Source organism: Felis catus, chromosome A2 (genome assembly GCF_018350175.1).
Source record: "Felis catus isolate Fca126 chromosome A2, F.catus_Fca126_mat1.0, whole genome shotgun sequence".
Classification (NCBI taxonomy): domain Eukaryota; kingdom Metazoa; phylum Chordata; class Mammalia; order Carnivora; family Felidae; genus Felis; species Felis catus.
In genome coordinates, this window is record NC_058369.1 from 101849576 (window position 1) to 101865276 (window position 15701).

The 15701-nt window shown below is 39.5% G+C and overlaps 1 protein-coding gene across 22 annotated transcripts in view; it reads right to left on the reverse strand.

Moving 5' to 3' along the window:
- Window positions 1–15701, reverse strand: part of ICA1 (islet cell autoantigen 1) — a 150366-nt gene that overhangs the window by 18909 nt on the left and 115756 nt on the right. For all 22 annotated transcript variants that reach the window (XM_023250396.2, XM_023250381.2, XM_023250393.2 and 19 more), the window contains 4 exons: window positions 9181–9278; window positions 7120–7172; window positions 3805–3867; window positions 3662–3694 (listed from right to left, as the gene is read on the reverse strand). In XM_023250396.2, the coding sequence (XP_023106164.1) occupies window positions 3662–3694; window positions 3805–3867; window positions 7120–7172; window positions 9181–9278 (247 nt within the window). The remainder of the gene's footprint in view (window positions 1–3661; window positions 3695–3804; window positions 3868–7119; window positions 7173–9180; window positions 9279–15701) is intronic.

Here is a 15701-nt window from a genome sequence, read left to right on the forward strand (position 1 = left end):
ACCATTATTTTATGAAAGGACCAATGTCAGCTGTTCATCCTAGGATGCTGAGGGAGACAGGGAGAAGAAAAAGTTTATGAAAAAAGATAACAAGCTTAGTCTTTGCCACACTGCGTGTGAGGAAGCAATCAGGTTCCTAGTCAGCTCTATACAGAGAACAAAAGAGATAGTCCTGAACATCTGGGGAGAAACCAGGCATGGGGCCATAAGCCTGTATTATTGTTACAGGCCAAAGGTCTGCACCCGGACTAAAGGGAGCTACTGAATAAGCTTCTTTGTCGTTCTGATGGTTGGCCAGAATTTAGAGTCACAAGTCTGAAAGTAGTAACCAAGGAAATGGCAGAAGACAAACGTTTTAGTTGCAATGTGTACAATTATAATTTTTTAAAATTTCAGTTAGTCTTGTCCTAGAGAAGGGTCTTTTGGATAAATCCAAGTAATGAGATTTAGGTGGGCTAAATTCATCTAGCTATATAGCTAGCTTTATAGCTTCACTTCCTGTTCAGTTATCTGATAGTTCTTTTTCTCAGCCAACTTTGAGGAATACAAACACTCCTACATGTTACAACTAACTCATGAATTGAGGCTGGGATTGTCACATGTGCTCACAAGGTGATTTCAGAGCCACTTTAAAGTTATTGCAAAATGTCACTCAGTTTTTTTTTCACTTAAAAATTTGTATAAACTGGCCAAGTATTGGTTTGCTATTTACATTATCTATTTAGTTGGAGAAAACACATTTCATTATGACACTGAATCGGAGTGATTTTTTGGGGCAACGGCTCCTGGAGAACTGTCTCCTTGTTGTTCTCATAAGTGGTCTGCTTTTTGATAACACTGTACCATGGCGTGGCCATTACTTGTCTAACAGAATTACCACTGGGAGTGAACTGGCCCCCAAGCAGCAGGGTGCTAGAGCTTATAGCCCCCAAGTCCTATAAAGGCAGCCATCCCTGGATTAAGCTCTTTTTATTTCTTGATTGCTTAATGTCTTGCATATTATTATCAGTGTTTTAATTCAGGATCTGGGCCTTCTGGCGGTTTTCTGAAGGGCACACATTTTGAAGTCAACTAATTATCGTGTGTTCTTTTCTTCATTCACCACAAGTTCTGTGCACTGACAGAGTATTTCTAGACTTGTGGTCATGTTAATCTTTAAGCTGATGCTGCCCTAGGGGTTGCCAATGCAGAAGAGTCAGATAGTGACAGAGCATGGCTCACGCCTCGTGAAGGGCTTTATGGCCTGGCAGTGATAAAGGGGAAGGAGAGATTATGTGACATTGCATTTAACTGAGACAATCTGTAAATCAACTTTTCTGCCTGAAAACAAATACACATTTTGGGAAAGAATACAGTCACCTCCCTATCATTAGAATTAAGTGAGTGCTCAGAAAAAGGGTATGAGCTGCTATTCTATGAAACAAAGACTGTTAACTGTAAACCAATGAGTTATAAAAGTTGTTTTAAATAAGGGGAAATATAACAATCTTATTCCAGTGTATCTGTGACAGGCTCTGGATGAAGCTTATGAAAGTAAGCATCTATCTCAGGTAGTAGCATTTCTGATTTAATTCTGTGAAGAAATACATGGGTACTGGGTTAATTTTTGTTTTGCCATTACTACCAAGTTGAAAAAGTCAAAATCCAAAAGCAAGAACCCTGTTTTGTAAGAAGGGGGGAAACACAAGAATATGGACTTCTACCTGCTTGTGTGTATGTAAAGAAATAGGGATGAGAATATGGAATAGAGAGGAGTGGCAAGCAGAAATGGGAGTCAGAATTTTCCACTGTCTACATTTTCACTGTCATTATCACGTACCGATGCGAATATACATATTCAAAACTTATGCTTATTAAAACAGTGAAATTAAATAGATAATAAAAGAGCAAATTACATGAACAAGAGGTTGGCAACAGGAGAAATACCAGTCTTCCTTTCAAAACAAGTTGAAAGGTACAGCTAATTATAAATAACTTGTGAAATGTTAAGATTTGGTAAAACTACATGGTGGGTACCTATTGTGTGTTAGATTATTGTCTTTATCTCACCTTTGCAAGCCTGCAATATTTCTCCCTCCAAAAAAGTTTGTGAGAAAAGCCCTTTATTTCATAAAAGTAATCTATCCTTATGCCAAGTGGGAAATGTTTTTATGAAAACGGAGGCCAGGTAATGGCAGTCTGCTTTAATTATTTGCTTTGTACTCTCATAACCCGAGGTGATTTCAATATTTACAAATAAGTATGATTCTGACAAAAAAACATGTGGACATTGATGAAATATTGCAAAGTGTGCTGCCTGGAATGAGAAATTGGTAAAGAAAGCAGGTTTCTTCCAAGTTTATAATCCTAAGCCCTGGAAACTTAATGTAAGAGTTCTACTTACTGCCTTTCCATTTTTGAAAAAGCTTTAATCAATGCCTTCTGTTCCCCAGACTTCCTCTCACACTTCAGGAATTAAACCCAAATCAGGCTCAAACTGAGTAGAGGAAATTGTCGGCCCTAGTTAAATGGGGTCCATAGGATCACCTTGCCCCATTTCCAGTCCTAGGAGAAACTTGTTCCATCAGGGTGGACTATGGACCAGCAGTCCAGGACAAAGGGTGCTCTAGAGTTTGTCTCAGAATCTCAGTGGAATTTTGGACTTGTGATAAATCATCAGAAGCAAACCCTTGATGGGATGGAAAACAAAGGCTATACTAGGCTGAACAGTCAATTTCCTGGGGTCATTTAAGACTATGCTTATCTCAATCAAATCCATGCTTTTGGATTCTCTTTTTGGGAGTTATTTAGTAAATTATTTTAGGTGGTGAACTTGGGTGGGTGACCTAGCCAGGCAAGCTCTTCCTCTGCATTTAACTAAGGTTCCATAGGGGCGCCTGGGTGGCTCAGTCGGTTAAGCGTCCGACTTCAGCTCAGGTCACGATCTCGCGGTCCGGGAGTTCAAGCCCCGCGTCGGGCTCTGGGCTGATGGCTCGGAGCCTGGAGCCTGCTTCCAATTCTGTGTCTCCCTCTCTCTCTGCCCCTCCCCCATTCATGCTCTGTCTCTCTCTGTCTCAAAAATAAATAAACGTTAAAAAACAAAAAACAAAAAACAAAACTAAGGTTCAGTGGAGATGCAGCACAGTATACCACCGGGACAATGTTTCTAATGCCACTGTCTCAACTGCTTACCATCTGAAGAGTGTTCCTGTGTCAGAGGTCATGAGAGACCCTGTATATACATGATCTCCAATTCTGACAACAGCCCAGGAAGACTGCTGCTATTGGTTCCATTTTACAAATGGAGCAACTGAGGCTGAAAGAGTTAAAGTGTGAAGCAAATTACCTAAGGCCATACAGATAGTTTATGGCACAACCAGTACTCAAATCTAGGTCTGGTTCTGAAAGCCATGTTTTTTCTACTATAGCATACAACCTGTGACATAACTTTTAGCTTTAGTAGTCTGAGAATTATGTAACTAAGCTAAAGATGTCAAATCCCACATGTACTAATTTGTACTTGGGCACATTTAAAGTCATTTATAAAGACAAATGACAGTTACTTAAAAATAATTTGCTTGGGAATGCAAAGCTATCAAAAAAATAAACATTACATTTTCCTGCATGTAAAAACAGTATTAAAAAATTAAATTATAACCCCAAAGAAATATATAAATCTTACCACCTTCCTCGGGTTTCATGCCTAATAGTTCATCTGTAGGTCCATTAAAGGAAACAAAGAAAACAAAATTATGAGTCAGTTTCGTTTTGTAAGGAGTTTGTCAAATTTATTAAAATTGAGTCATTTTCCTTAATCTAGATTACCTGAGCATGCATTATGTGTAGAGCTTTTGTCTAAGGCAGTTAAAATGCTTTTTCCATCTTCAGCTGTAAACAGAACACATGCACTTGGTTATCACGAATTCAGAATGGTGTGTGGGTTTGTATACTATTTCAGTGTAAGGTAAACACACAGCTCATCACATAGAAGCAGGGGTCCTCTGATTACATTTTCTCAAGCTGTTGGCTCTCCATGAATTCTGAGCTGACAGCCTTGAATCTTTGCTTTGTTTGGTGGAAAACTATATGACACTGACTTCACACTTCTTTCATGGACAAATGCATGACTTAAGTAATTGACTACTGATGGTGCTGTGAACGTTAGGCATTTGGGTCTGGCTAAAATAAAAGGGCACATTACTGAGTGAAAGAAGTCAGTCTGTAACATAATTCCATACATACAACATAATTACAACTGTAGAGAATTCTGGAAAAGGCAAAACTATGAAAAGAGTAAAAAGATAAGCGTTTGTGGTGAGGATGTGGAGAAGCGGAAACCCTGTTGCACTGTTGGTGGGAATGTAAACTTGTGCAGCCACTCTGGAAAACAGTGTGGAGGTTCCTCAAAAAATTAAAAATAGACCTACCCTATGACCCAGCAAGAGCACTGCTAGGAATTTACCCAAGGGATACAGGAGTGCTGATGCATAGGGGCACTTGCATCCCACTGTTTATAGTGGCACTTTCAACAATAGCCAAATTAAGGAAAGAGCCTAAATATCCACCAACTGACGAATGGAGAAAGAAGATGTGGTTTATATATACAATGGAATACTACTTGGCAATGAGAAAGAATGAAATCTGGCCCTTTGTAGCAATGTGGATGGAACTGGAGAGTATTATGCTAAGTGAAATAAGTCAGGCAGAGAAAGACGGATACCATATGTTTTCACCTATGTGGATCCTATGTGGATCCTATATGTGTGTGTGTGTGTGTGTGTGTGTGTGAGTGTGTGTGTGTGTGTGTGTGTGTGTGTGTGTTTATATAAAAGATAAGTGTTTGGGGGAGGGGAGAGATGAACAAGGTGCAGACACAGGGGAGATTTAGGATAGTGAAACTATTCTGTATGATACTCTAATGGTGAACATATGTCATTACACATTTGTCCACACCCATAAAATGTATAACACCAAGAGTAAACCCTAATGTAAACTATGATTGATAATGATGTGTCAGTGTTGGTTCATTGATTATAACAAATGTACTGCCCTGGTGATATTGGGATATTGATAATGCATGTGTGTGGGAACAGGGGATATATGGAAATTTTGTACCTGCTTTCCAATTTTCTGTAAACTAAAAACTGCTCTAAATAATAAAGTGTGTGTGTGTGTGTGTGTGTCTGTGTATGTGTGTGTATGTGTGTGTGTGTACAACACAACATCCTTAAAACTTAGTTTGCTCATGTGTACATTAGACTTTTTGCAGGTCACAAAATAAAGACAGGTGACACTTCATTATGGTGGATTTTTCTATTTGTACACATAAAACAAGGTGATCAGCATTTGCAATCTCAAAATATTACACAAATACCACAAGTGAACACACTACACAAAGAGAAAATTTGATCCTCTATATTATCATATATTGCATAAACATATGATTTATATTGATATGTAACTTGAATACAAATATAATGAACTGGAGTTTACATTTTTCCTCAAAACTAAAATGTTTCTATTTGCTTACCTAGATTCCCACAACATAATTCATGCTGTTGGCTCCCAAGGGATACTGAGGCTGGAGGTCTGGATCAATATAGTCAGAGACCTCTTAGGTGGCCAACAACATCAGGCTGGCCTGCTTCTCTGTCTTCTGCCATCTGCTCCCACCCTCATGCTCTAGAACATTGTCCCTCTGACCTTCTCCTGGTCCTTCCTGGCTCATAGTCTTTGCCCAGGCTGCTTGTTTTACTCTGACAGCTTTTGCAACTAGCTGTGTGATCCCCTCAAATAGGTGAGTTCTCTCTCACACACAGCAAGAATCCTTGCCATTCTTACCAAAGTTGGAGCTATCCAATTACTTGTGCAATTGTTAGATTATCACCTGCTTCCCCTTTTGACCATGAGCCCCATCTTGGGAAGAGTCTGGATCTGTCTGTGTACTACTGTGTGCCCAGAGCCTAGTGCCATGCCTGCCTGCCACACAGACAGCGCCCAATAAATATCTGTTGAAAACATGAATGAGTATGTGAGTAAGTGAAGGTGTGAACACATGAAAGGATGACATGAAGCTGAGTTAGAAAGGCAGAAAGGTGAGAGGGTTTTGTTTTGTTTTGTTTTCTGCTGAAAGGCAGGTGTGAGAAAAGCCAATGAACCAGTAACGTGGGAGGAGAATAAATAAAGCAGGTGAAGCAAAAGGTTGGAAAAGAAGGAGGAAAGACAGAAGGAAGGTCAAGGGTAAAGGAAAGGCAGAGAAAGAAAGTTTCAGGGTCTACTTGCCCCTCCTATCTCCCGGAAGGGCTGCTAGAACGAAGGGTGGAGTGAGCAGAGGTGGATATGCCTCCCAAGAGGGCCAGGCTGAACACAGGGTTAGGGTAAGTTCAGTTCTCTCCATATCACCTGTAAAGCTTTCCCCTGCATCTCAGAGGATTCGAGTACGAGTGAAAAGCTCAGCGTTATATCACCTTAGTCCCATCACATTTTACTGGACCCTCCACTCCTTTATGAGAAGAACCAGTGAAAATTGGCAGTAATGGCAGGAGACAGGAATAGCTGACAAACCTTTCACAGCACATTGCATCATCTACCAACGCTCTGATCACTTTTCCAACTATCTGAGGATATACCCGAGGGAGCTGGGGTTACTCATGACAGAACAGACCCAGGAATCACCTGGAAAAACCATGTCTGAGCTCTCCCCATCTGTTCCCAACAAAGACCAACCCACCCCACAACACAATGAAAACCAACTCACCCAATCTGATCATGTAATCTTATTAAAACTATCTTTACAGCCCAAATGGCAGTTAGAATGAGTAATGGCAATAGCAGAAATGTTATCATCTGTGTCAGAGAAATAGCTGCTAATTCTCAATTTTGGATGCTCCTCTGACAGGCTTTTGCTGAAGTGCCTAATGATGCTATTTTCTGGTTCACAATATAAAACCTTTCTCAATAATGCTATATGGTCGGCATCACTGATATTTGAAAGTTTAAAACTGAAATGATAAAAAGCAAATTAAAATGCAATTTTCTCAATTGGAAAAGAAGAAAGGAAGAGTCTGCCAAAAAAGGAAATGAACTGGTTGCTGAGCAGTACTATTTCAGAAACAATTCTAAATAAAAATCAAAACTTACTCTTAAAACTAGAGGATTCCTTGCGTTGGTTTTCATCCTCTAATGAAATTAACCTTAAAATTAAAAAAGAAAGAGTTTAGCAATCTAGTCCTGAAAATTTTATATTTATGATACAGCCAGTTTTTCTGTACAATATTACTACACTTATACAGATATGTGCATGCGCACATGAAAGGTGAATGTATAGTCATTTATATGCTATTCATTTTTTTAAGAAGAAATAAATTTGCTGGATTTTTCCTGTCCTAAGACTGGTTCATAGCATCTGAATAGCTGAATCTGGTTTCATCATAAGTCATATGTCCTGTAAATATCTAGGTGGGTAGTTGGTAGGTACAGCTAAGATATTTCACATTTATCGCTTTTAAAAAATAGTTAAAAAACTTATGGCCAACCAGCGGTTTCTTCTGACTCCTGGTGTTACAGGAGAGGATACCTCAGGAGGTTAGCTTAAATTATCTAAGGCTGAAAGCAAGATCATTCTCCAGAAGACTGTCACTACTCAACTCTTACTGTACATGGAGAAGATCAAAGCTGAGATGTATCACCAACTTGAGATTCAGCTGGTGCTTCTGAACCTCCCTTTAAAGCACATTTACTTCTATTATAGTTACTGGATTATACTTTTTGGCTTTTAAAAATGAAGTACTAAAATAATGGAGAAATCTGAAGTTAACAAAAACTAATCAAGACAATCATGGGTAGTTCCTTTCTGAGTAAAGGCTAATGCTTCATTTTGATCGTGGTAACATATATGGTGAAAAAAAGGTAACCAGAACACATGCCAGGCCTTGCCTCTTACTACACCACAGGCTGTGGGCAGTCTCTTAACTGCTTTTGAGCCTTGCTTCCACCATTTACACAACAGGGAAATGCCGGCATTGATAACACCAAGGGTTGGCATGAGAATGGGTAGAGATAACATAAATAAAGCACCTGGCATTGTGATTCGTACATAGTAGGTATTCACTAAAGGGTATTTAGCATTACTATTATTACCAGGAATAGGTTAAACTGCTCCCTACAATAGTCAATTGTACTAGATTCAGATCATATTCTACAGTGAAAAGTTGTCTTTGCTCTATACCATAGGAATTTTCTAGTTTTTGCTTTAAAATTAAAAAGGCTAATATTGGCAGCAAATACCTCTGTGTGACAAAAATATATACTTAAAAGTTTATTTAGAAACACAGTAAAAACATGAGCGAGTTTTATCACACAATTATCATCTAAATTTTTTGTGTGTAGCAAAAGAATCACAAATAGAGGTAAGATAATCTACTTCTCTTTCCTAGGTCAGCCAGTTTAGGATTTACCCTGTCCTTGCGTGCTCTGGCACCTGAATAGGAAAGGACACAGATTCACACTGAAACCTCCTTGCTGAGTGAGATTAGGACACATCATGCTCCAGGTAAGTGGAAAAGTTTGTCTCAGTATGTAAACTAACCAGAGGTGTCTTCTTTGCAAAGTGGCAAGAACTGAAGATGCAGCACTCACTTCCTGCACTCAAAGCTGCTCTCTGCTTCACAGAGGAAAAAAGCAGAAGTTCTGAACCTTAGAAAACAAAATGTCAGAACCCGGTGCTTCTGTAGGGTAACACTTTAGTACTAGATGTCTTATGAGACAATTTCATAGGTTATTTCCTTCTATGAGAGAAAAGCCAGGGGATTTCCTATCTGGGACAGGATTTTGTAAATGATGGTAACAAAAGGACCAGATTGGGTCCAGAAGCCTGAGAGAGCAGGAAGCTGAGGCTGAGGCTGAGGCCCCCAGAGAGCCAGAGAGCACTGGAAATGTGTGCCTTTGCTTGTCCCAGTCAAATCCTCACAAGTGTGCTCCTTCTAAGACCCCAAAAGTGAGTCTCTTATTGGGAAGAGTCCTGGTCTAGTGGGAATATGTGCAGGACAAGTTTGGCCTTCATTCTAATACATCAACTCAGAGAAAGAAGGAAGTAAAGCAATTGCCCTGTGTTTGAGACCCCAGCAGACTTGGCCAGCGAGGACTGTACTGCCCTTGCCTGTGGGAAGAAAGATTCTGCCAAGAGAAGTAGCCATAACTTACTGACTCGGCTCCTCCACCGTGGCCTCTGAACTTTCCTGCTGGGTGACCTTCTTCCTTTCTTCTTTCTCAATCAGCTTTTTCATAGGGTCTTGTAAGCTCTTGAACACGATAATGAAAAGGAAAAAAAGGAGAGAGAGAGAGAGAGAGAGAGAGAGAGAGGAAGAGAGAGAGAGAGAGAGAGAGAGAGAGAGAGAGAGAGAGAGAGAGAGAGATCAATAAAAAACTCAACAACCTCTGGTCCAGAAAGCAAACCTTGAATTCAAGGTTTGGGGGGTTACCCTGAACCTACCCAGTAGACAGACATGAAATTTTATATGTTCTCAAACCCATCCACAAAATACTAGCCTATAATGGAGAGTTGTTTCGCCACTAGATTTATGCTTTCCCTTTCACGATAAGTTATTCAAAAGAAGGCCTTTTGGCTATTGCTAACTTTATTTTCCATCTTTAACATGCAGCAAAGATAAACATTCTGTTCTGCTAGCAGCCCACACACTGACAGAGTAGAAGCTTTTCTCCCCCAAAGATGAGAAAATTTCATTTTATTTTTAATTTTGTTTGCAATTTTGTGATCTAAAAACAGCTTTTAAAAATAAGAGAAAACAAAACCTTTTTTTAAGAAAAAAAATTAGCAGCTTAACATATTCCAACAAGTTTACTCCCACAAGTGGACAGAGCAAGTGCATCCAAATCTTTGTAGATAATAAGATGGGTGGGGATCTTCTGATGGCACACTATTTCTTGGAGTTATTGTTCTCAAGTCTCATTAAATGTATAAGGAAACACTTTCAAAAAAATCCAGTGTCTAGAAACTGTACACCAGAAAAAGCAAAACACTCCCATAACAACTGAATAATGAGTTATACAAAAAGATCTCTACTTGTGGCCCTAATTAAACCACAAACCTATAAATACACATGAAACATCTCAAGATACTTACTTATCCTGCTTATATTCTTAGAACTTTTAAAACCTGTCCTTTGGGGCTTCCTGTCTCCTCCTCTTTCCCCTTCCCACCTTTCTCTTCTGTAGTGTGACCCACACACAGAAGGCGGCAAGCATGTTTCCTACACCAGCTCTGATGGATTCATGGTCTCTGACTGCAGGCTGGATGGAGCTGGTGTGGAGACAGTCTCTGCGAAGCCCAGCTGTGATGGATGGTGGTGCCTGCTGTGGGCGCCAGGTGAACACGGGTGTTCCACTCCTAATTGCCAGCACTCTCACTCCCTATATGGAAAATTTTCCCTAAAATACCTAGGCAGTCAGATTACTGTTTTTCTCAAGTACCCACAGTAGTTCCCCACTTGTTTCCACTTCTAGTCTAAACCTCTCTGCCTGATTTTAAAGATCTTCTAAAATGTGATTTTATCTTACTCTCCCACATTGCTTCCCAGTGGCTCCCAAATGGGAGCTCTCCATTCACCTAGGTCTTTCTCATCGCCTCGTATGTACTAACTGCTCCCTTCCTATCTTTGTTCATTCTGTTGCTTTACCCAAAAAAATCTCTCTCTACCTCTTTGTCTACCCTCAAGAGTCCTATAAGTTTTTGCAAAGCCCAGATCAATTACTGCCTTTTCTGTAAAACTTCATTCACTAAGCAAGTCAAATTCAAGAAAGTCCTTCCATCTTCAAGGTGCATTTATAGTCTTATTCATACTTGATTATATCTATTCTGTATTATGTTTTCTCTTAAAAAATATTTTTTTAAGTTAGAAAAATAATAGAACCACATGTAGAATGCTTGGAGAATTAAAAAAAGACAAGTTACTCATAATTCCATTCTCCTCCCCAAAATAGTTAATATTTTCATATATTTCCTTTCTGGTTTTTCATACTCATACTACTTTTATAATCAGAATCATGTACAGATGTATTCTTAAGCAATATAATATGTGTAGGTATTTCATAATGAGAAACATTCTTCATTAGAGAATATAAAAAAGATTTTATATATCCTAAACATTCAATATTAAATTATATATAAATATACATTCATTCACCATTTTTCTAACACAGGGCCAAGGTTTTCTAATTGAATATATGTCCTATGCTTAGAGTTCTGAAACATCTTCTTGCATAAAGGACATCCTTAAGGCATTACCATCATTTTTTTTTTTTTAACATTTATTTACTTTTGAGACAGAGAGAGACAGAGCATGAACGGGGAAGGGTCAGAGAGAGAGGGAGACACAGAATCCGAAACAGGCTCCAGGCTCTGAGCTGTCAGCACAGAGCCCGACGCGGGGCTTGAACTCACGGATACTTAACCGACTGAGCCACCCAGGCGCCCCAACCATCATTTTTAATGACTATTTCTGGACATTTAGATTAGTATACTCAGTCAACAAATAGTTTCAGAGTATTTACCATGACCAGGTGCTGTTTTGGGTGCAGGGGATACACTGGTGAAGAAGACAGAGAGAATTAATCAGTTAGTGATGAGTCTAGGCAGGGAATTAAAAAGGGGGATAAAAAGTGATTGGATCACTACCTCAGTTAGTAAGAATGTTCTCTTGTGGAAGTGACATTTTAGCTGAGAGTCAAATGACATGAAGGAGCCATCCTTGCATAACTCAAGAAGGAGAGGCTTGAACACAAAGGCCTAAGGTAGTAATAGCTTGGCTTGTTGGAGAAACAAAAAGAATCCACTGGGATTGTAATGTAGTGGGCAAGAGGACAGGTCTTATGAGATCAAGATAAAGAGGTCAGCAGCGGTCACACAGGGAGAACATTCCTTTACCCACATTCATCAATATTTAACACTATGCCCCATTAGTTTCATCATATTCTTTTGCCCTCTATGTTTCTCCAATGTATGACAACTAAATGGAATCCATGATTATCAGTTGGAGGGGGAAATGCTATAAGGGACATTGTTGGAACAAATGAGGTAATTGGAATATGGACTATAGTGTAGGTCTTCTTCTTTTTTTAATCACATACCCCAAAGCATCTGGGAAAAGCTAGGCACATGTGTGCATGTGTGTGTATATTTCAGAAATGTACAACCACAAGGAGGAGTTCAACGGATGTCAAAGACTTACTCTTTTCAATAGATCTGCCAATCACAGCACTTTATTCACACACACACACACACACACACACACACACACACACACACCCTTCCAGCAGTTTTATTCCCCAAAGAGTAGTCCAATCCTGGTCAACATGAAGCCAGGAGTATTTTCAGCTAAGCTTCTGATGGCCCCAAAATGCACTTTTCAATTCTGTGAGGCTTGTCCAGGCCTCCTGGTTTGCTCAATTATCTTCTCATTGCATTTCCTTTTTCTCAATCAGCACTAGGCAGGGCCAGGACTTGTCTGCTCTCAGCCAGCTGCGTCTAGCTGCCACAGCGCTTGCCTAAGCCCCTGAGATGCCCTTGACAGCTCCATGGTTATCATCCTTTCTGTCTCTAGACCGACCTCCCCTCATAACCACACTTGGGCAGTTCTAAGACAATCCCTTTGTAATGTAAACCACTCCTTCCTTCTTTTCAACTCCTTCCCTGTTGGGCCATTAGCAGGGACTCAATTGTTGGCTCCCTGTCACCACAATCACAGTTAAGTCACTATTGTGCTTCACCAACAGAATGGCTACAGTTCCAATTGCTACTTTATTATTAATAATTCCTGTTACAATTGCTCATCTCTTCCTGCTATTACCATTGTCCCTATAAGGATTTGGCTGTTGCCACTCAAGAGAGGTGCTAAATATGTACTTGTTGTTTGATAAATTCATGTACATAAGGTTAAGCTGAAAAAAATTAGAGCTCTTAAAGCCTCAGGGGAATAATTAGAAAAAGGTTTATGAAACCACAAGCAAAATTAATACCAAGCACCTGGGTTTATTTATTAAATATTAGCATTTTGAGCTAAGGGGAATCTTGTGTGGGGAATCTATTGGCTTTATTGAGATATAATTCATGTACCATAGAATTTACCCACCTAGAGTGTATACTTCAATGGTTTTCAGTATAGACAAAGAGTTGTGCAACCATCACCACAGTCAATTTTAGGACGTCTTCAAGGGGCATCTTTTGAAGCAAGAGAGTTTTAGATTAAACTGAGCTAAACACTCCTATACAGCAAGGAAAAAAACCACAACAGGTATGGAACTTGTTTCTTACAAAGATGGTAAACAATGAAGACAATCAGGAAACTCAGAGAAACTCTGAAACAACATGGAGGACAAATCACGTCCCCTTCCTCTCTCAACATTACTTCCTGGGTGTGACTGTCAGATATAGGATATTCTACTTGGAGAACCACTGCTTTCACCAAAGTTTGATGAAAAGGTCCAAGTGGGGGCTGGGGTGGAGGGGATTCTTTATGGTATTTTAAAGTCTGCAACTCAGCTGAAAACACTTAACCTTGTAGCATCTGTAAAAGTCAGAGGTGACAGCATTTTCTGTGTGACATGAACACCTGCTCAGCCAAGAGGCCTTGGCTGACTGTAGAGACAAGGCAGCCATCAGATGGAACTATTTTGAATCAGCGGCTGATGGAAGCCACATTCAAATCCATATCCAGAAATGAAACGTCAAAGCATTCTGTTTTTAAACCCCAAACCCACTAGGTTCTTCATTAAAATTGTTCATGAAGATCACTTTGTATTAGCAGCAAAACAGCATCATACAAGACTGAAAGGTTTCGTACAGAAGAAAAAATGTTTTTATACTAGTAACCTTTCTCTGTTTAAAAGGCTGCACTGACATGCTAATAGTTTCCATCAATGCTTAAATGGTTTCAGGAAGCACACACACACAATATATAAGATCAGCGTGACAGAGGAAATGCACAGACCGAGCTTGCAAAAGTGTCTTAGAAAGGAAACAGCTTAATATAATAATGGGAGTTACTACTTCCTGTATTAGGAAAATAAAAGCAACAGCAACATTCATCTGAATGAAAGCAAAACTACTCAGCAAAACAAATTTCACAGACAAAAGGCTAGCAGCCAACCTTAATATAATGACCTAAGTTTAAGTTTAGCCTTGACAACTGAGTAACATTTTCTCTAATCTTTAATTATGACATTTAATTTTCTTAGGCTACTTCCCATTAATTATACTGTATGCATATGAAGGTGCCAAATAATTGTCTATAAAAGGAAATAAAAGTGCTGAAAATAGGGAGGCATGGTTAAAAGATGGTGAACTCGGTTGTGTGTATGTTTGTGTTTATATAATTGGTACCACATGAGGAATAAAAAGCAGAGGCATGATGATGTGTACAGCCATACAATTCATGGATTTTAGCACATGTGGCCCCCCACTCATGCAGTTATAAATCTATAAAGATACTATGTAAGGAGCACTATTAATCTAGGATCAGAAGGTACTCTTGAATTGTAGTGTAGAATAAAAAGTAAAGTTAGAGAAAAACAAACATAATCATAAATAAGATATATAAACTTGTTCTTTAAACTTTTTTTTTAAAGAGAGTCTCTCTCTCTCCCTCTCTCTAAAGAGAGTGGGGAAGAAGGGCTGAGGAAAAGAGAGAGAGAAAAACTCCTAAGCAGGCTCCACACTCAGTGCAGAGCTCCGCATGAGGCCTGATCCCATGATCCTGGGATCATTACCTGAGCCAAAATCAAGAGTTGGAAACTCAACCAACTAAGCCACCCAGGTGCCCCTCTTATCAATAGTTTTTAAAGGTTTGAAAGGAATTAGATGTCTTAAAGGTTCATCTTATGTTAGGTATTGCAGTCCATGTTTTACACATCTCACAAAACCCAGATAAACACACTGTATTCCCGGCTTCCTGATACGGAAATGGAGACTCATACTTAAGACCATTCAACCATTAACAGGTAGGAACAATATTTGAATCCAGGTCTTCACAATTCTACAACTAGTCAAGAAATGGTACCAAATAGCCAAGTCAAGAACATTTGCTGAACTTCTTCATATGTAGCACCAAGTAGATCAAGAACACTTCCTTCCAAACTCTAAAGCAAGTGTCCTAAATTCCTAGGTATCTGAGGGATTGACTGATATAGATGATGTTTTTCACCTACGTGCAAACATTTCAAAGGGCTACTTTAAAAAAATTTTTTAATGTTTATTTATTTTTGAGAGACAGAGCACGAGTTGGGGAGGGGCAGAGAGGGAGACACAGAATCCCAAGCAGGCTCCAGGCTCTGAGCTGTTGGCACAGAGCCCAATGGAGGGCTTGAACTCATGAGCTGTGAGATGGAGACCTGAGCTGAAGACAGACTCTTAACTGACTGAGCCACCCAGGCACCCCTCAAAGTGTTACTTTTAACAGAAAGTTTACAACTATAGTTTTTAAAGGTGGCACTTGTGCTTCCTCTTGCCCTCCTGCCTCAGGGCCCGAAGTACCACCTGGAAGAAATGACTTACAGCAGAGTGGGAAAAGCATGAGCATCCCTGTTTCCACAGCTACTGCATATGGAGCATGTAGCCTTGGGCAGATGACTAGACCTTTCTGAACTCATTTGAAACACGGGGAAAAAAACAAGTAGACCCAACTACTCAAGGTTATTTTGAGGATTAACTA